This window comes from Ursus maritimus, unplaced genomic scaffold (assembly GCF_017311325.1).
Source record: "Ursus maritimus isolate PB19 unplaced genomic scaffold, ASM1731132v1 scaffold_25, whole genome shotgun sequence".
In the NCBI taxonomy this organism is placed as follows: domain Eukaryota; kingdom Metazoa; phylum Chordata; class Mammalia; order Carnivora; family Ursidae; genus Ursus; species Ursus maritimus.
Genome location: NW_024425008.1, coordinates 1,330,687 through 1,352,025, shown reverse-complemented (window position 1 = coordinate 1,352,025; position 21,339 = coordinate 1,330,687). Strand labels below are relative to the sequence as shown.

The 21,339-nt window shown below is 48.4% G+C and overlaps 1 protein-coding gene across 1 annotated transcript; it reads right to left on the bottom strand.

Annotated features, from left to right (window-relative positions):
* Positions 1–2,692: 2,692 nt before the first annotated feature.
* On the bottom strand, positions 2,693–7,991 carry ATP5MJ (ATP synthase membrane subunit j). Its single transcript, XM_040641334.1, has 4 exons — positions 7,855–7,991; positions 4,523–4,646; positions 3,533–3,556; positions 2,693–2,872 (listed from the first exon to the last, which is right to left on the bottom strand). The coding sequence occupies exons 2-4, from the start codon at positions 4,644–4,646 to the stop codon at positions 2,838–2,840; spliced, it is 183 nt and encodes a 60-aa protein (XP_040497268.1). The 5' UTR covers positions 7,855–7,991; the 3' UTR covers positions 2,693–2,837.
* Positions 7,992–21,339: the final 13,348 nt, after the last annotated feature.

Sequence of the window (21,339 nt, the reverse complement as noted above, 5' to 3'; positions counted from 1 at the left end):
CTATTGGTCTGATTGGGAACCCGGCTGTCCCAGCTAATGAGCTTGTTCCGTACCCAGCTAGCTATCCCCTAACGCAGGCTAATTGTCTTGTCAAGACCCACCGCGTCATCTGCGAAACACGGGGATGGTGTGAGCTCACAGGGCGTTGTGCTTTGTAAGTGCAGAGCAACTGACCGGGCCTGGCCCGCAGGATTTAGCAGCCTGGGGCGCTAGGGATGTGGGCGGCGGAGGCCACCTCCTCCGAGGTGCTGCACTGGGGCTCACAGACCCTCGCGATGCACAGTGACAAGCGAGAAGAAACACAGGCCTCCTTCCAGAGGCTCCCCCAAGACTGAGTTGAAGCACGGTGTTTCAGATTACACCTTCCGATACCCAGACCCGCCTTCTCTTCCCTCTGCCTAGACGGCTCCACCCTGAAAGGCAGTGCACTGAGCCGGGACGGGATGAATGTGTGGGCTTTAGGACAAAAGGGCCTCCTTGTTGTCTCTTCTGGAAACTGGCTGCTCCCTCCCTGGGTGAGGTGAAGGGGTCCTGGCCGTGTTGGCACCACACCTCCTATTGGGGCCCTGCCCTCCGAGCGTTCCCTGGTGCCCAGCGCAGGGCCAGGCGCAGGCGGCGGCTGGGGGCTGCGTGCCAGCGGGCTGGTGGCAGGCTCTGGCTCCACCTACCGGCCGCCTCGGGACACTTGCCGGTTCCCGAAGCCGGAGGAAAGTGGGTGTGCTTCTGCCCTGTCCGAAGTGGGCTCCGCGCTGGCAACGGAAGCCTGCTTCTTCACGCACAAAATGCACGGCCTCCACTGGGGGTTTTAGGGACAGGAAACCACTTGGCCTCGCAGGAAGATCGTTTGGCTTCACTTGTAAAGCATGGCTGACTCTTGGCAAGTTTTGGGGGTGGGGTGTTTATTTTTGACACCCTCTGGCCTGCCTTGTCTGTCACTCAACGCAACCCGCCCCCTGCCCCCGGCAGCCCACGCGGACCGTCTGCCTTTCAGAGGATCTGCTCCGTCTCATCACAAAAGAAATGGAGTCCCTTCATGAAAGAAATCCCATGGTGCCTCACCGCACGCTGCACACGCAGTGGTGTGCCCTCTCCTCCCTCCCTGGCCAAGTGCAGCATCCTGGCACCCCAGCCCCAGCCCTGACTAGGTGACTTTGGCTCATCACCGCCTCTCTCTCAGCCTGTTTCCTTCTCTGTAAAACGGGACTGGAGCTCCACCTGGTTCAGCTCTTCGAGCTGCGTGAGCTAAGAAGCGCGGGGCTGGCAACGGGAGGCACCACGGGAGTGGGGGTGAACGCTGACGGGGTGGACCTCAGGGCCCTGGTGGGTGATGTTCTTTGGATCAGGGCTTTTCACAATGTGGTCCCCAGCCATCAGCACGTCCTGGCAAATTATGATAAATACAAGTTCTCAGGTTCCGTCCCAGACCAAAGGAATCAGAAACACTGGGGCCCACTAGTCCTTATTAGCAGTCTCCCCCGCATCCCCTGCCCTGCCCGGCTCCGGCGTTGATGCCACTGGGGCCGTGTCACGTGTCCACGCCAACTCTGCATTGAGCCAACAGCGGTGAGCTGGGTAGTGAGGCTGAAGGCAGGCTTTATCACCATTTATACAAAACAAGACACCCAGACCCCGCAGGAGATGGCAGGCATGTTCACGCACGGACGATGGCCAGACCTGACATCACACGCTGGAGACACGGATGAAAAACAGGATGGTCTCTGCCCTTAGAAGGACAGAAAGACAGCTAGAGTCCAGGACCGGGGCGCCCATTTCTATTCGACAGCCAGATCCCTGCTAACCTGCAAAGCACCAGATCTCAAATCAGACTTACTTCAACCCCTTTTGCTTTCAATCTTCCTTACAAGTGCAATTCTAGCAGCACCTGGGTGCCTTAGTGGATTAAGTGACTAACTCTTCATTAATTTAAAAAGATTTGTTTGTTGGAGAAAGGGGGAGAGATCAAAAGCAGGGGGAATAGCAGACATTGGGAGAAGCAGGCTCCCCACTGAGCAGGGAGCCTGGCACCCCTTAAGTGACTAACCCTTGATTTCAGCTCAGTTCACGACCTCAGGGTCGTGGGATTGAGTCCCCACTCAGTGGGAAGTCTGTTTGGGATTCTCTCCCTCCACCCCGTTCCCACTCTCTAGAAAATAAAAATAAATCTTAAAAAAAAAAGAAGTGCAATCCTAGGGGTTTGGTGATTGCCTGAGATGGAGGCAAGTATCATGTGGTATTTATTTTAGCCGAACTAGGAGAAATATCACTTAAGTTTTTTATATTATGTGCTTTGCCTTATCAGTGACTTCCTGATAGAATCTTCTAGAGCTTATAAATTTCAGCCACCACATGATCTCATCCCTTATTTCTGCAGTGTTTTACAGTTTAATGCTTTTCCATACCTTCCCTACCGATCTTCACAGCAACTCTAGGTGAGAACTGACCTGCCATCCCTGCTGTCCACACGAGGAAACACAAGGCTTAGCGAGGTCACAAGAGTAAGTGGCAGAATCATCTGTGTAGCGGATACTTATCAGACATCAGAAGTGAGGGCCACACGGAACCCACAAGTTCTACGGGAATTGGGATGGGATGGCTCGCTGGAATTCTGACTGTCTGCTGTGTGACAAACATCTACTCGGGGCACGACTGGCGCACGGGGGAGCTGACAGAGGGACACAGGCACAGGCAGTGGTGCACCTCAGTTACATTTATTCACGCCACAGAGGACACAACACGTCTACAAGTGCATGGCGGTGCTCCGCGTTCCCATCTAACAGCGCGCTGAGATTTACAGCCAGACTGACGCTCCATCCGACGTGCGCTCCACGTGCAGCTGGTCAGTGATGGCCATGAGCAGGCGCAGGACTCGAAGCTGTAGCAAGAGACGCATAATACAGATATCATTGAGGAAGAAAGGAAAACATGGAAGATAGATTATTATGCACGTATTAATGAATCGGAAACTGTAAATGACAATTTTCAACACTACGAGGACGCATGGATGGTCATTTAAACACGGAGCGCCTGGCAGGTGTAAAGGTTTTACGTAATCCCCTCTCCCACCCGGGAGCTTGCCCGCCAGCACAAGGACGGGGCAGGGAGCGTCTTCTCTCCAGGGGCCACCAGCCACTTTGGGAGGACTCAAATGACTACAGTTTCACTGTCACTTGGGAAAAAGGGTGAAGACACATCCAGCACCAGGACGTATATTTATGTGGTGCTTTCTTTCCAGACACATTTCACAGGGCAGTTCCCTGCACAGCGAGCCCGGGCTCTCTCCTCGTGGCAGCGGCAACCCCTGATTTTTCTGGCAGCCCAGGAAGTTACACTTGGCCCAGGGGGGTGAGCACTGGTTTTTAACATTCAGACTGTAAGACCTTCAGAATTCTCTTTTCCAGTAGGGACAGCTCACTTCATGTTCTCAAGTATCCCCACTGCACCTTACACATTTGTAAGCAGTGATACACCTCGTCCTGAAAAGGTGTGATGGTGTTTTTCGTTCCCCATCCATTCGAAGAAGCAAAAATCTTACCTTTCAAAGCTTTACTTCTTTTATCTGAAATAAAAAGAAAGAAACATCAGTTGTATCAACACTTTACAAAAACTTTTTTGGTCAATCCATGGCTGAAATCGACATTTGGCTGAAAAGTTCATAGCTTAAATAAAACGGTTACTGGAAGTTTCAGAAAATAGGAGTTTCGACAGTGTCTCCCAGCCAAGAAGTGGTACCACTTCCACCAAAGACATTCTGTGAACAGCTGAACAGTCCTTCAGAATCTGCAGGACTTTCTACTTCCTACCACTCCCTAGACTCGTCTTGCAGTTCAAAGTTTTCTCCCTTCTCTCCTCTTCTAAACCAATTGCTTATTAATACGTGACTGAGCCTCATCTCTGTACCAGAGTCATCTCTGTTCCAATGGTCACCCTGCCCTCACTCCTATCATGAAAACAGTTCAAATGTTCACAGCAGTGGGAAACATATAACACACCACACGCCAGGACACTCCACCCTTCACAATTTCTGCCCCCATCTCTTCCAACGAAGGACATCTCCCATGCATTCAAAACACCACTGTTACACCTAGGAAACTCAGAATCCCGTTATCAAGGCCTTGTTCAAAATTTCCCAGTTACCCTCAAATGTCTCCTACAGCTGACATGTACTCCCCACATTTTATTTTTATTTTTTTATAAAGATATTTTTATTTATTCACTTGAGAGAGAGAGAGAGACAGACAGAACACAAGCAGGGAAGAGGCAGAGGGAGAGGGAGAGGCAGACTCCCTGTTGAGCTGGGAGCCCAACGTGGGGCTTGACCCCAGGACCCCGGGATCATGACCTGAACCGAAGATAGATGCTTAACCATCTGAGTCACCCAGGCGCCCCACTCCCCACATTTTAACAAAGGGTTCTGATGCTCAGTTCTCGGTAAGAACCACCGTTCCTTTACAATATGAATGATGATTCCTTTTAAAAATGACATTCATCCTGATTGCTAATGCATCTACATAAAGAAACTTACCAGCACTCCTGATTTTATAAATGATGACGCTCATCAACCCCATTCCTAACCAAATCTCCTGGTAAACTTGGGTATAGTAGGGCTTCATGGGGATCCAAACATTTTTGATAAGGCTTTGAAGCATCTGAAAAAGTACACAGTGATAAACATTGCCATGACTATCGTTTTTTGTTTGTTTTTGTGTTTTAAGATTTATTGTAGAGAGCGAGCACGAGTGGTGGGGGAGGGGCAGAGGGAGAAGTGGACTCCTCGCTGAGCAGGGAGCCTGATGTGGGTCTCTATCCCAGAACCCTGGGACGATGACCTGAGCCGAAGGCAGATGCTTAACCAACTGAGCCACCCAGATGCCCCACCGTGACAATTGTTTTAAACCTAACTGGTAAGACGTTCTCATATATTCTTAAATTTGACGGTTTCCTACAACTGTTCCACACGGGCCAGTCTCCCACAGTCATTCCTACCCGACATGGGGCCCCTGCTCAGCAGCTCTGCTGCCAACCTCGGCCCTCTGGTGTTCTGCCACCCCTCACCCCTCGAGCCCCAGAGCACCCAGGCCGTGCCATCCCGCACCATCCCGAACGTTCCTCTCCCTGACAGCTTTTCTCCACTGACGCTACGCCCAAAATTACACACTTTTTTAAACTTTTAGATCAAAAAACTAGTATGTTTGCATCACCATGTGAAGCTGGCATTCACAGCTGAAAAAGAACACAGGTCCTCGTGAGAGCCACACTCAGCCTCGAAATCTGTTGCTAAATGCAGACGGCGCAGGATGACGACGTCATTTCCTAAGAACTGCAATTACGACATCATTTACTTAATGAATAAAAACACTTACTGAATTACTGGATTTGATGGAGAGAAAAAATCAAGTGCTGAACTGACAAAGTTCATTTTTGTGGGCAGGTCTCAAAGTAAGGTTTTGATTACAATTTACTAGACTCTAAAATTTGATGCCCTCGATTTCATTTTAACTTTGTAACATCTCAAGTGGTCTATTAAACTACAGTCATTCAAATCATTGTCAGGAATAACCAGATCCAAGTACTTTGCACTTTCCTTGAGACACTACTTTGGCTTCAGCTAGTAATGCCGCTCGCCCCACCCTGACCAGCGCCTCATCCACCGCTCCTCTGCGTCACTGTCTGGGCTACACGGAATTTTGCTTCTCTTCATTTTTCTCTGGCGTGATCGTTACTCAGCAGACGTGAACTGAGCGCGTACTAGGTGGCAGGCATTGTTTAAGGGATAAGACACCGGCCCCTTACGAGCCAGTGTCCTTGGCAGAGGCAGCGTATGTGCCAAGACCCCAGGTCAGGACAGACTTGCAGAGTCCGGAAGGAAAGGGAAGCCACAGCGGCTGCCCAGATTGAAATCCTAGCTCTGCTGCTCTCTCGCTAACTTCAAGTGCCTCAATTTCTTCCTCTGGAAAACGGATAAAAACACCACCCACCCAGAAAGGGCGCTTATGAAGAGCAGTTCCTCTGCATCAAGTAGTTAGTGTCTGGTGTCCTCTGCTGAGAGCTGTTATGTGAAATACCACGGCTGGACTATGGGATGAAGGAGGAACGGGGTCATTTAGGACCACAGTGAAGAATTAAGCTTTTACTCTAAGAATGTCATGCAAACCCAACAGCATTCACAAAGTGCTTACATACTTATCTCCTGCACTACTGCCTAACCCCTACAATGTGGCTACTTGTGAGAGAGTTCCTGGAGATCACACAGCTGGATCTATGAATCACTCTGCCCTCCAATCCTCATTACTAGGAAGATCTGCTCCAAAGACTGGCTGCCAGCTCTTCTGAGAAGAGGACTTATGCAGGCTGAGGCACCATTCTAAACGCTAGCCAGCCCCATCCCCCGCCCCAAATGTGACCCTGAAGGACGTGGTGGTTGTGTCCTCCTGGAACCCCTTGCAGAGACGTCTGCCCTCACACTTCCTGTCCTCAGACTGGGATGCTCTGCCACAACATGAGGATCCCAGAAACCATCAACCCCACCCTTAGAAGGTGCCTGAGAAGACACAAACAGGACCTGCAGGAGGCCTCTAAAACCCCCAGGTGGGAAGAAGAGTTCGGAGGGACCAAGGGCATTCCCCTTCTCCCTGCGCCCAGCAGTGACTGGGCAGGAAGGTGTTCCAGCTCCTGGTGGGGCCAGAATCCTGGGTTCCAATCCCAAGCTTGGCCAAGTCCTTGGAGTTGTCCTTTCAGAAGGTTGCCCTTCCGTGACACAGAGGTATGTCCACCTGCCCCACAGGGCTCTCGCTGGCATGCAAGGAGGAAACGTGAATGGCCCAGCTGGTCAACGGTCACAGCAACAGCAGGAAGAAGTGCTACAAATACCCAGCTGAGGGTAGTGGTACCAGCCTCCTGGATTCTAAGAGGGAGAACGTAAGAAGATGCCCTCACGTAGGCCAGATGAAGATCTGGATGGAAAACAGCGAAGCACACTGAGAGTGCAAAGGAGGGAAGAAGGGGCTGCAGAAACACCAGCTACCCCATTTTCTGCTCAGGACCCAGGGCCCCCAGCATTGTCTCCTCACCTAGAATTATCTCCGACTGCTGCCTCCTGAGCTACAAACACTTACCTACCCCCGCCCGACTTTCCTTTTCGCCAAAGCTGTGCTATTTTACTGGAGAAGTGACCTGTTCCCACTATTTAATAAAGTGAGGCCCCCTCCCTTTTCCATCTGCGTCCACTGTCCGTCCGCATTACCATTACGTGGGGGGTTCAAAGCACTCATTCCTCCAAAGGCCCAGCCTTTGGTCAAATGGTTGTCCACTGTGTCTGCGAAGTTTTGGGCACATTAACGGCAAACTATTAGCTGGCCTTACACGGGAGACAGGGTACGTCTGACCCGCTAAGGCCCAGACTGAGATTCCAGGGCTAAGTGCCACACAGTCGCAACCGTTGCCTCTGATCCCGTCGTGGGCCCCGTGTCCCCTCCCCAAGGCGTTCTGCTGTGCACGGGGTAACCCGCAGGGCAGTGCGTTGCAAGGAAACCCGAGGTACAAAGGAGAGAAGATACTAAAGGCGGGGCAGGCGCTCCTGACCGGGGTCGGGGCTCCATCACTAAGCGCGGCGCGCCCTCGGGCAGGTGGCCAGCCCCGGTACGGCCGGAACGTGCTCCCCATCACAGGACTGCGGCGCTCCTGCCCAAAGGACAGGGCAGGACGTCCGGCGACCCGCCAGTCCGCGGAGCGTGTTTTTTCACCGGCTGGAGGCCGCGGCAGGACCCCAAGGTCAGCGGGGGCCAGGCGGCACTCTCGCCCGCCGCCCTGCGCCCCGCCGCCCGGCTCAGAGCAGTCGGCCGCATCCCCTGCACTCACCTCCGCGCAAGACCCCCGGCTCAGGCCGCCGCGACACCCACCATTAACGACTTAGAAAGGTCACCGAATACGCAGGCGCCGCGCGGGGCCCGCCGGGAAGGCGGAAGGAGCGGCGGAGCTCCGAGGCCAGAGCGCCTCCCGGGCCCTGCCTGCGCGCCACAGCGCCCCCAGCGGTCGCCCCGGTGCCGCAAGCCAGCGGAGCGCCGTGCGTGTGTGTTGTGTGTGCGCGTGCGTCGTAATTCGGTGACTAACCCTTCGGATGTGTCCTGGGCGCAGGACTTTCGGTGCTGAAATCGGGAGGGTCCTGGACAAAGCGGACGAGTTGGTCAACGTGAAAAAGGCGCCGTTTTTTTGCTGTATTAAAGGCTGGGAACAAACCGAGGGCTTCAGAGGGGAGGGGGGGTGGGGGAATGGGATAGGCTGGTGATGGGTATTAAGGAGGGCACGTATTGCATGGTGCACTGGGTGTTATACGCAAGTAATGAATCATGGAACTTTACATCAAAAACTAGGGATGTACTGTGTGGTGACTAACATAACATAATAAAAAATTTTTATTAAAAAAAAAATAAAGCATGGGAAGTCGTCTCCCCTCTGTGGTTTTCTTGCCCTTTCTCTGTGTATTAACTTTTTTGTGGTGCACGTTTTTATGCGGCAATTCCTGTGCAGAGTAGCTGTAGTCAACTGACACTGGGCTTAACAGACACAGGCTTTGAAAACAACCCTGCTTACTATGTGCAAGGAAATAAACAAGACTGAAAATTTCAGCAGAAAACTGCAAATTGTAAAAAAAAGAAACAACCACTTAGCTGATGTGAAAAAGAGCCAAATAGAAATATGGCAGGTTTAGCAGCAGATTCGATTAGAGTACTAGGGTACGGCAGAAAAGTCCCTCATATGTGTTATTGGAGGCCCAGAAGGAAAGGAGAGTGAGATGGGCAGAAATATTGGAAGAGAGCATGGCTGGCTGAGAATTTTTCAGATGTGATGGGGAAAAAGTACACCAAAGATTCAAAAAGCCTTACAGAAACCCAGCAGGCAGGTAAATGAAAATAGACCAACACCTTGAAACATCATAATAAAACCACAGAAAACTAAAGATGAGGAGAAAATCTTAATTGCCAATCTAGACTTCTATGCATACAGAAATTAGCCTTCAGTAAAGAAGGCAACATAAAGACATTTTGGACAACAAAAGACTGTGGCAATGGTCACCAGTAGATGCACAGTGTAAAAAAAAATCAGTGTTCATTATTCGGGCAGAAGGAAAGAGAGCTCAGATGGAAGGATGAGGACCCAGGAAGGAAAAGCCACAACCATGGTCCTGCCTCAAAGGGACAAAAGCTTAGGATCAAATGAAAGCTGCATTCACCACCTGAAAGTCTTGCTATTCTAGGGTAGTGGTTCTCAAAGTGTGGTTTGGGGTTTTCCAAGGACCCTTGGGATCAAAACTATTTTCGTAACTTTGGTAAAATGTTATTTGTCTTTTTCGCTAGGAGTATCTCACACGTGTTCTGTGGAGTTTCCCAGAGGCCGACTTGTGATGTCCCAACAGCACGAAGACAGAAACAGGTATAAGAATGCAGCTGTGACGGCAGACATGAAGAGATCTACAGAAATCTAAAAGTGTCCTTCACACACATATAGTGACTTTTCATAAAAATATTCCCTTAGCATCAAATGGGTTTATTACTGTTGTTTTTGAATGAATTAATAAGTAAAAGTGTCTCAGTTGTAATCCCTAATAAAGTAGATGTAACCCACAGAAACAAAAGTTCTCTAGGGGCTTCATTAATTTTTAAGAGTATAAAGGGGTCCTGAGATAAGGACCGGGTTTGAGAACCACTGTCTTGGAAAAGGATGTTTGAGACTTACAATAAGGTAGGAAACTGCTGAGGACGACAACAAGCATTTAGGAACCACTTACGAGCATCATCATGATCTATTTTAAGATAACAAAGCTTTTGAACTTCAAACTCCACTTGAGATCAACAGAATTTTCATGTCTTTTGTTGCAAAGCCAAAACATCCTATGAAAAATATATCTTCAAAGGAAACAATGTTTGAAAACTGAGCCACCCCAGCAGATTTATGCATGGTGCAGAATTCTGCGTTTTGCCGCTGAGGTCAGAGAAGACATGAAAGTACTTGGGACACAGCTTCTTCCACTTTGCCAAGAGTGCTGCTTACTGGCACCAACATCATTTGTATTTGTCTCAGCTGCTTGTTTTCCCTTTGGGTCTGCAGCTTAAGCTGTCCTGGGAATGCAAATATACAAAACCTCCACCAAGGCCCGCGGCTTCCTCTGTGCTCTGGTCTAAATGTCCACAAGCCTATTAAGAACTGTCAAGCTGTCTCTTTCGACTTTGGACAGGAATGCAGGTTGAGCTGTGCTAATTGAGTATGAAGCACCAAGAACTACCAAATGAAGGGGTCAGAGCTCTTCTCTATGATGACACAGAATGTTAACTACCACTCGAGAAAATGGCAATTAAATGAGAACAAATTTTGAAACTGAAGCATCAAGACAGTCTCCTTAAACCGCAGTTAAAAACTCAAAACTCAAGAGGACTGAAGGAGAGTAACCCAAAAGGTTCAAAGAACACAGAAAAAGCCTTCCAATCACCTTATACCTGTTAAAATGACTAAAATTGAAAAGACTAGAAATAGTGTTGGCAAGAGAAACACTTAGGAGAAAAAGAAACCCTTGAACAATGTTGGTGGGAATGTAAATTGGTGCAGCCACCATGGAAACAGTATGACGTCTCCTCAAAAAATTAAAAATAGAAATACCATATGATCCAATAATTTCAATATTGAATATTGACCCAAAGAAAACAAAAACACTAATTCAAAAAGATAATGCATCCCTATGTTTATTGCAGTATTTTTCATAATATCCAAGATATGGAAGCAGCCCAGGTGTGCATCAATGGACAAATGGATAAGGAAGAGACACACACACACAAACACACACACAAAGGACTATTACTCAGCCATGAAAAGGATGAAATCATGCCATTTGCAACAACATGGATGGACCTAGAGGGTATTATGCTAAGTGAAATAAGTCAGAGAAAGATAATTATCATATGATTTCATTTACATGTGGAATCTAAAAAACATGAATACACCACCAACAAGCAGAATTAGACCAACAAATACAGAGAACAAATTGACAGTTGCCAGAGGGAAGGAGGGGTTTGGGTGAAATGGGAGAAGAGGGGTGGGAGGTGCAGGCTTCCAGCGACGGAAGGAATACGTCCTGGGAATGAAAGGCACAGCGTAGGAAACAGTCAGTGATGCTGTGATTGTGCTGCGTGGTGACAGATGGCAGCTACCTGTGTGGTGAGCACAGTGTAATGTCTAGTTGTCCAATCACTATATTGTACACCCGAAACTAAGGTAACATTGCGTGTCAACTATATTCAAATGAAAAAAGAAAAAGCCCTCTAGAAAATGTTCTCGTGAAAGGAAACCTCTTCAAAAAAAAGGACTGCCACCTGAAAACGGACTCTGACGCTGACAGGGGATGACACAGTGTGGAGACACAAATTTGAGTTTCACAGTTGTTTGAAGTGGTTTCGATGTATTTTGGGAAATTTAGAACATGTGCTGGCCTTCACATAAAGTATGAAGTTACCTTATTTTTAGTCAATTCTGAATGACAGATCGAGAGTCTCAATGACTTTATGATTACATTTTTATTTAAGGCAAAACAGGTTCATTGCCAAAAATGTGTGAGGGACACTTTTGCAGGCTGCCGTATTTGGAAAAGTCAGAGCAGGAGGCCCAGAGCCCACAATAGAAACTAGTGGTGTGGCGGATCTGGATCTGGGACCGCTGGCCCAGCACCAGGCCGGGCTCATTTTTTTTGTGAAACAGCAAGAGCTTAACCCCGGCCTTGTGGGCCTTGTCTGCACTGCCCTCAAGCTGACCTCTTGCTTGCCACCCCTGGAGCACTTTCTAGGCCTTCACGAGACTTCCCAATGTTGGTCAGCGCCAGGCTGTTGGATCCTCCCACGTACACTTTCGCACTGTCTTCCCCGAGAGCCCACGGGGTGCTAGACTTGGCGCTGACGGTAGGATGGCGGGCAGGCAGTCACGCGACTCTTGTTCTTCCTGCTGTCTTCCTTCCTTTGTATACCTTTGCTGCGTTCCCCCACCCCTGCCTCATCTTCCAGGCTCTTTCCCAGGGTGCTGTCCTCCACCTTCACTCTTCTAGAGCTCAGTCTGGACCATTTCAGCTGCTCTCGGGGTCTTACCACGCTCCATTTGCTGATGACCACCAAATCAGTACCTCCCGCCGCCTCTTCCTCTCTAGCTGTGTGGACGGCGCTGCACCTCCAATGCAGGTTTAGGAAAGAAGATGAATCCCATTTGGTTATGTTGTGGCCCCACAGAACTTCTTCCAGGCCCCCAGTTCAGGCCGTGGGGCCTTGTGCCTCCAGGCCTCCGTCCATGGAGAGTACCGTTGCCTGTGAATGTCCTTCACCTGCCTCCTTCCTGGTTATCCTGCAGGTGTCCACTGCGATGTCATTTTCTCCCAGAAGCCGTTCCTGACCTTCTTGCTCCTGTCCCCAGGTCAGGTGCAAGGTGTCCCAGTTTAGCAGCCAGCTGTTTACCTCGACGATACACACTCAGATCCTTTCTCTCGTTCTCCTTCCATCTCCTACCCTGAGGTCTCTCAGCACAGCACCCCGGCAGCTCTGCACTGGGCCTGGCACACAGCAGGAGCTCAATCAATGTCTGTCCGTTGTCGGCTTGGAGCACCATGCCGCGGACAGGATCCTAGAGGGAACAGGTGGAGAGCGAGCCAAGACTAGGTTCTTGCACCCCCTGGTGGCTGATCCCGGGGCCCCCAGAGGGTCAAGCTGGCTGACTCGGGGACAGCCACGGCGGCGCAGGCGCTGCCCACAGGACGGCCCACGCGCAGAGGGGCGGGGCTGGCAGCACGCGGTCCGGGCGGCGCGGGCGCTGGCTCAGGCACGTTCTCATTGGAGGGCTTGGGCGGGCGGGGCCGGAAGCACGAGGTTTGGGCCGCGTGGGCGCTGGCGCGTTCTGATTGGAAAGCCCGGGCGGGGCGGGGCGAAGCCGCGTTCCCGCCGTCACCACGTTGCGCCGTCGCGTTCCCGACGTCGTCTGTTCCCGCCGCACCGCGGGGGCAGTTGAGGAGGCGTCGACGCCAGGCAGGGAGCATGCTGCGCAAGCTCACTCTCGACCAGATCAACGACTGGTTCACGATCGGCAAGACCGTGACGAATGTGGAGCTGCTGGGCTCGCCGCCCGCCTTCCCGGCCGAGGCGGCCAGGGACGAGGCGCAGCGCCGGGACGCGGCGCCCGCTTTGGGCCCCGCGGCCCAGGCCCAGGCCCAGCCCGTGGCGTCCAGGAGGTAGGAGGCCGGCCAGGCGTGGGCACGGCCCGGGGGCGGGACGGTGGCTGCGCGGCCTCCCCAGGCGCCGCGTGACCCCACCCCTGGCCCCAGGCCGCCCCGGAGCGAGCCGTCTGTCCGAAAGGCCTCGCCCAGTGACCCAAGCCGGGGTAACTCGCTTCTTCCGGAGGCCGAGCCATCCCAGAGTTTGGTTCCCTTTCTCAGTGTTTTATTAATAGGCTTCGTCTTTAGAGCCGTTGAGGTTTACAGAAAAATCGAGTGAAGCCCTAAGCCCTGTGTTCCTCCCTCACCCCAACCAACATCCCTGATGTTCATCTCTTGCTTTAGTGTCGTTCATGTGTTAGGACGGAGCAACCCCTGTGCCCGCGTTCTCAGTAACCAGAGCCCGTAGTTGAGGGTGCACTTTGGTGGCGGTGTGCGTGGTTGTGGACAGGTGTATGGCGTGTATCCTCCGCCCTACCAAACAGTTGCCCTGCCTTTTGTGTCCCACTTCTTCGTCCCTCCCTGCCCCCCGCGTCCCCAGTCCTCTATCTTTCCTGCGTTTTCCAGTGTTTTATAGTTGGAATCAGACTATGTGTTGCCTTTTTAGATTGGCTTCTTTGATTTTGCAATATGCACTTAAGTTTCCAACATTTTTTTTTTCATGGCTTGGTAGCTTTTTTTTTTTTTTTTTTGAAGCGTTGAATAATATTCCACGCTGTGGATGGATGTACCACAATCTGCATTCAGCTGCTGAAGGATGCTGGTGGCTTCGAGGTTTTGACAATTGCGAGTAAAGCTGTGGTATACATTTCTATGCAGGTTTTTGTGGGTCAAAAGTTTTCTGCCCATTTGGGTGAATATCAAGCAGCTGGAATGCTGGATCTCTGTTCAGTTTTATTAATGCCCCTCCTCCCACTCCTTTTTGACTGAAGTAACTGCTGTTGGTTTATCTGTTCGCATGATTTTGATGGAAATAAAAAGGCAAGAGGAGGCCTTCCGTTTTTAAAAAACCTACATCTGGTGTGTAGAAACGCCTGCTCCCTCTTTAAAGCAGGCCAGTGTGGAAGTAGTCCCATCTTGGAGTATCTGAGTCACTGCTTGGACTCCCCTCCCTCCCAAGTTCAACACCTATTACAGCCCAGAGGGTGGTTTTTGTTTTTTACTTTTTAAAAAAGTTACTCTTGTTTGTTGGCCCCATCAAGTTTTCATGGGTTTGTTTCTAGCATCTGTAGACAAGCTTCAGGCCCTTGTAGAGTCAAGGGTAACTTGGGATCTTTGGCAAATTTTTTTTGTTGGGTACAAGGAAGGGACAAAGAGACCCTTGTGCAACTTGTAGAGTGGTTGTTTTGTTTGTTTCTGCACACTTCGTTTTCTTCAGTTACTCTGGTGAATGATCCCGTAGGCTATTCCCTTGTAACAGGCAAAACAATATTGCTTTTAAATAACTCATTGTGGTAGTGGAAGTAAATTATTGACCTTTTCAGAAAGGGAAAGTACAGATTTAAATGTTCTTCTAACTACGAAGGGTCAGTTTTTAAAATTTCCAGTCCTTCATGGACTGAGATTTTGAAAAATCAATAAAAATGAAATTTCAGAGTAATGGAATGACAAGAGACAAAATATAAGCCCCATCTAAAATATTATTATAGTCAACATGTAAAATTGTTTTGTAAAATTACCATAAACATTTCAACATCTGTAGGTAGCTAGAAACAGGCAAATAACTAGAGACGGGCAGATAATGTTGTGGTTTGCTAGTCTGTATAGTGCTTTGAGTCTGAGTAGTACTTCTGGAAGTCCTGTCCTGGGCCCTTAGCACATGCCTAAGGCCAGAGGTTCTGCCATGTAGTAGGCACTCAGATACAGCTGTATTATTTAATCCTTGAAACGAACCCCTTGAAATTGATGGCATTGTCTTGATTGTGTAGAGATCTGAAAGAAACAGACTTGGGTGGTAAAGTGGCTTGCCTAACTTCCTGTGATAAATAGTCATGGAAGGTAGAATGAGCCACACCCCCCCACACAAAGATAACCAGTGGAACCTTTGGAACTTACATTGCATGGCAAAAGGGATTTTGCTGATGTAATCAAGGTTATAGATCCTAAAATAGGGAGATTACCTGGATTGTCTAATTATACGAGCTTTCAAAGCAGAGACCTTCCCCGACTGGAGCCAGGGATTTGAAACATGAGAGGGACTTGACCAGTTGTTGCTTGACTGGGCCACAAAGGAAGCAGGAGAAGAACGTGGGCAGCTGGGAGAAAAGTTGGAATCCCAGCTGACAGCCATTAGGGAATTGGGGACCTCTGTCTTACAACCTGAAGGAACTGAATTTGGCCAACAACCCGAATGAGCCTCTTGAATGCAGCCCTGCCAACATTTTTTTTTTTTTTTGAGAGAGAGAGAGACAGGAAGAGAGGGAGAGGGCATGGGCGTAGGGATGGGGGACAGAGGGAGAGACTCTTAAGCAGGCTCCATGATCAACATGAAGCCGGATGTGGGGCTCAATCTCAGGACCCTGAAATCATGACCTGAGCTGAAATCAAGAGATAGAGGCTTAACTGACTGAGCCACCCAGCAAACATCTTGATATTGGCCTCATGGGACCTTAAGCAGAGGACCTAGTTGGGTCCACCTGAAGTTCTGATTTACAGAAACTGTGAGATGATAAATTTGTGTTGTTTTCAACTGCCGAATTGCTGAGTTTGTGGTATTTGTTATGGCAGCAACAGAACACTAATACAGGGGTAGAGCTGGGATTGTTTTAGGGTGAGCTGACCTGAAAGCCAGTCTCAACCACAGCAGCTGGCTTTTTGACTCATGTCTTTCCGGAAAGGAGAGTTTGAGTGAGGTTTTGACATTGGTGAGAATACATTTGACATAGAGGAAGACAGGCTTTATGAGCATAGGATATCACATAGTGAAGCCATGTCTGAGGAGGCAATCAGGGTAAGAGTAGCTTGCGTTGAGTCTTTGGAGTTCAGTCCACAAGAGCATTGTTTTTTTTTTTTAAAGATTTTTATTTATTTAACAGAGAGACAGCCAGCGAGAGAGGGAACACAAGCAGGGGGAGTGGGAGAGGGAGAAGCAGGCTCCCAGCGGAGGAGCCTGATGTGGGGCTCGATCCCAGAACGCCGGGATCACGCCCTGAGCCGAAGGCAGATGCTTAACAACTGAGCCACCCAGACGCCCCACCCAAGAACATTGTTAAATCAGCTTTATAGGTCATGTGAGTAGTGACCACCAGCATTAGAAGAAGAGAAATAGAAAATATCAGACCATTTGGCAGCTTCAAGTGTACTTTGTCCCAGAGAAAACTTTCCCATAGAAACTCACCATTTCAAATCACTATATCTGGTGGATTTCTTTACCCAGTTATTTTTTACCTAATTCGATGTTTCCTTCTTGGTACGTCTCATGTGGGTTAGTGCCTGCTGTGTTGAGCTTTGTGTCAGGGGACACGGGCGCACAACAGTCTCAGTCCTTCTGACAAGGGAAGTCCCAATTTATAGCTGAGGATCAGATAACTTGTTGAGAAAGTTACCCCCATCCCCTGTGTTATTATATTGTAAGGATGGATGTGTTTGACTCCGGGGTATATAACTTTTCCCTTTTTGCCTTGTTGTTTTTAAGTATGTAGGCTTTGCACAGATGTTAATGTATGTGTCATTCTCCAAGGATTCCTATTTTCTGTTCGCTCACAAAGGCCATGTTTTTTTTAAGACCTTTTTGTCTTTTTAACAGCTTTAGTTCGGTAGGTCACAGTGCCATCAATTAAAGTGTTATGTATCTACATGCCCCTGAAGTGGAGTGGCTGTGAGAGAGAGAATGGGGGAGCTCAGAGAGGGAAATGGAGGCTTCATCTGAGGCTACTGGGGAACCATTGGAGGGCATTCTGGGGTTTTGAGCAGAGCTGTGACATGACTTATAGCTCTGATGATCCCTGCTGTGTGGAATGGACTGGAGCGGGCCTAGGGCAGAAACAGGGAGATCAGGGGAGTCTGTTGGTATCATCTGTGACATTACCTTTATGTGTCAGCTTGGCTGGGCCATCCTGCCTGTATTTGGCCCAACATGATTCTGGATATTTCTGTGAAGGTGCTTTTGGATGAAATTAACATTTAAGTTGATGGATTTTTAGTAAAGCAGATAACCTTCTAAATTGTGAGTGGGCCTCATCAAATCAGTTGAAGACCTGGCTAGAGCAAACACTGACCTCCTGAAACAAGAAGGAATTCTGCCAAGTCCCTTTAGACTCGGACTGCAACCCCTCCTTGGGTTTTCAGCCTGCTGGCCTAGCTAATTCCTTGAAATAAATCTCTCTCTCTCTCTCTCTGTATACACACACAACCTGTTGGTTTTGTTTCTCTGGAGAACGCTCACTAACACATCATCCAAGAAGGGAGAGGATGGTGGGTTAGACCAGGACTGTAGCAGTGGAGGTGGTAAGGCAGTAGTATAGTTTGGATATATTTCTAAGACAGAGGCAAGGGCTTTGTGGTTGGATCAGATACAGAACATGAGTGGGGAAGAAAATCATGGGTGACACCAAGGTTTCTGGCTGAGCAGCTGGGACATGTTGCCATCTACTGAGAAAAGCAAGACTGCACGAGGGGCTGGTGTATGGGGAAGCAGGAGTTTGATTTGAACACTTTAACTTGACATTACTAGCAGATAACGATAAATGTAGGCAGTCTGGAGGTGAGGAAAGAAACCTGGCTGGAGCCAGATGTTTGGGGATTTAAGGCTTTGAGACCAATGAGCTCACCCAGACTATGGGTGGTGTATCCTAGTGGGTGAGTGCTGAGGGAGAAGAGGTCCTAGGACCCAGGCCTGGAGCCCTTGAACATTTAGAGGTTGACAAGAGGGAATGAACAAAGGAGGGTGAGAAGGAACAGCTGGAAGGCTCAGAGGAAAACCAAGCGAGTGACCCTCCCCCCTTTAAATAAACAACTGTTTGCCTGGTATCCCTTATGTGCATCTCTTAGTACTTGTATGGAATTGCTTTATGTTGTTTCCCTCACGTAAGGACTTCGTGAGGGACTAGAACATCCCTGGATCTCCACCTCCTAGTGCAGGGCCTGACATGTAGTAGGAACCCAGATACTTGTTTGCATGAGTGAACTGCTTTAGTAGATCCCAAATATTGATTGCTTATGATATGCTGGAAATGAGAGTGGCTTCCTTATCCACTCCTGCCTTGACTGAATCATGAAATCTGCCTTACTCCTTTGACCATAGCTGATTTCCCTAAGGTGTATGTGTAATCAATCCGATGAAAATCAAAATATCCTGGCAACTGTGCTGTGAAATGTTTCCAGAATAAGAGCACATTTCACTGTTTATACTTTCACCACCCTGGACGAAATAAACCACCGTCATCTCTTTCCTGGATTATTGCAGAAGGCTTCTGTTTGTATTCTCCTAGCTTCCGTCCTTGCCCCCCCAACAATTTATTCTAGCACCCAGAAGAATACCTGGCATGAGGTGGGTGCTCAGTTACTATTTATTGAATGAACAAATTCTCGAGTCAACATTCAGTCCTAAGGTTCTTTGAGCAGGTGTGCAGTTTTCTGTGGACAGATTGCCGTCAGAATAAAACGTAGCCCCTGTCGGGGCCAGGCCTTTGTCCGTCTGGAGTCTGCCTAATCGGCCGCACTCTGGCCGCATTGGCATTTTTTCTGTATCTGGAAGACACTGAACTCATTTCTGCCTTGGGGCTTCTGCATCTACCCCTCTGCCTGGAGTGTCATCCCCCTGCCCCCCGCAGTCCAGTTTCTTCCCGTGACTGACTGCTCTCATCGTTCCGGGCCCTGTTCAATGTCTTACTTCTTACAGAGGTCTCCTGTGGCCCCCACAGCCGCAGCGGTCCTCCCACACCTCCTTTTTCCACCTCTCTCATTGCTTTCAACATTTTTTTTCTCCTCTAAAGCACTTACCGTGTGCCCCAAGTCTTATTTTTTTGTGAGGTGTTTTTGGCCCCTCTGCCCTCCAGAATGGTTCTGAGCTTTCTGGCTTATAGAATTGGATGGCTTGGTGGTGGTGTCATTTACTGAGCTGAAGTTTTTAAAGAGCTGTGCTTTTTGTGTGTGTATGCGTGTTGTTTTAATTCTTTTGTTTCTTTCTTGATTTTTATTTATCCTTTCAAAAAACAAACCTCTGTGACTTTGCTTGCCTTTGGGCATCCAAGAAGAGGTGTCAGGTAGACAATTGACTATGCGTTTGGAGCTCAGAGAGTAAGTTAGAGCTGGAGGTGTGCAGGGGCCTGACAGAGTGACATGAATCCTGCCCCGTTGTTCCCTGATACGAGGCTGTTTGCTCATCTGTCAAGTAGGAATAACATTACCTACTTTCAAGGTAAGGATTGAATGCACAGTACTTTTATGTGGATTAGTGCATTTACATCTCATTATTTTCTAGCTAAAGCTTTTAGCCACTGTGCCGACACTCTCTCTTTATAAAACATGCCTGAAGCTTTCCTGATATTCTTCTCCCGCATCTGCACGCCCTTACGTTTTTGACCTTCATCTTCTTGACAGCTTTAGGAACTGTAAGCAGCCCAGTGTGTAGAAGCAGGATCTGTTAATATTCAGGAAGTTATTTGTGTTAAAATTTCTGTATGATTTGTAGATTTTCTAGAACAACTGTAGTTTTAAATTACATACACCAGTGCTCTCACAGGAAATGTGGTTATTAGGTTATTGCCAAAACAAAGTGAGAGATGGAGACTTTGCATACCAAAATGCAGTGTATTTCTTCCACTCCCCTTTAAAGTCTGGTTGTGGAATTGACTGCATCATGGGTGACTTAGAGCAACGCGGGCTTCCTGTTCTTCCTGGACTAGTGGGTCACATAACCGTCTGCAGCTCCTTCACTTGCAGGAAGCTTTGGACAGGAGGGACTTAGGAAAATCCTCTTCTTCCTGTCTGGACAGGGAGAACGGTGCCTCTCAAAAGTGCGGTGGGCTTGATCATTTATTTTGTGTAGTGGCTGATGGAGGTGGCTTGTGGGGAGAATGGAGTGTTTGGGGCCTCTTTCTGCTGTGTATTTCCTAATCCACATGGTGAGGTGGCCAGTTCTAGTGCCGCATTCAAACTCCACGTTGTTTAAAACAGAAATTTTGTTACCACCATTGAGGCAATAGTATTAAAACTCTTGTTTGTTCCGTATTCACTGGACAATAAGCACTTATGCACTTCTGGGGATACTCAGCTTTCCCACAAATGGTTTCCACTCTAAGACTTTTATAGTGATTAAAGAGTCCTAGATAGAAGCTCACGAAAACAATCAAAAGGGAACAGGAGTGAGAGGTGTCTTTATTTTAGATCCACTCAGTGCTGTCTTTCCACTTACCTTGTCTTATTAAACCCTGGTCGGGTTGACACCGTATATGACACAGGATTAAAGACCAAACTGAGGCCTGGTCAGAATGGTGTAGATGTTGGCCAAGAGTCCAGGAAAAAAGTCAGAAGGTTTTTTTGGAGCGGATATTGAGTTCTAGTCTTGAATATTTTTCTTTTTAGATGGGAAAAAACAAATCTCCAAATAGAAAGTTGTAAATATTAGGTTCCTTGGACTTACTTTGAAGAATGATAAAGATTCTGGGACTTTACAAAAAAAAATAAATCCAATGATTAATTTCCTACTTTAATGAAATTATGAAATATTGAATTTTGTGTATTGAATATTTGCTATATTTTTAGAGAGGACTGGCGGGGCAGAGGGAGAGGGAGAGAAAGAATCTTAAGCAGGCCCCATGCCCAGCAAGGAGCCTGACCTGGGGCTCGATGCCACGACCTTGAGGTCATGACCTGAGCTGAAATCAAGAGTTGGACGCTTAACTGACTGAGCCACCTAGGCGCCCCAGAATATTTGCTATTTCGGTGAACCCAGTTTGTTTCTTTTTATTGATACAATATAGAGCTCTATTTTTTTTTTACTTTCCCATAATGTTAATTGAGATTAAAGATGTTGTAATTACTAACAAATCTGAATGTTGAAGTAAAGCACCACTTAGTTTTTAAACTGCACATTATTTCCTCTGTCACTGCCCATCTTCCCCTTCCCTGCTGAGAATGAGCTGGAGTCCATTCTGTGTTATATTGTAAAA

What these genes read in the sequence shown, in the direction of transcription:
- ATP5MJ (XM_040641334.1), bottom strand. Translation starts at nt 4,646, where the DNA reads ATGCTTCAAAGCCTTATCAAAAATGTTTGGATCCCCATGAAGCCCTAC. An exon ending in TTATAAAATCAGGAGTGCTG is followed by an intron (nt 3,557 to 4,522) that starts GTAAGTTTCTTT and finishes TTTTTATTTCAG; the next exon opens with ATAAAAGAAGTAAAGCTTTG. An exon ending in AAGAAGTAAAGCTTTGAAAG is followed by an intron (nt 2,873 to 3,532) that starts GTAAGATTTTTG and finishes CTCTTGCTACAG; the next exon opens with CTTCGAGTCCTGCGCCTGCT.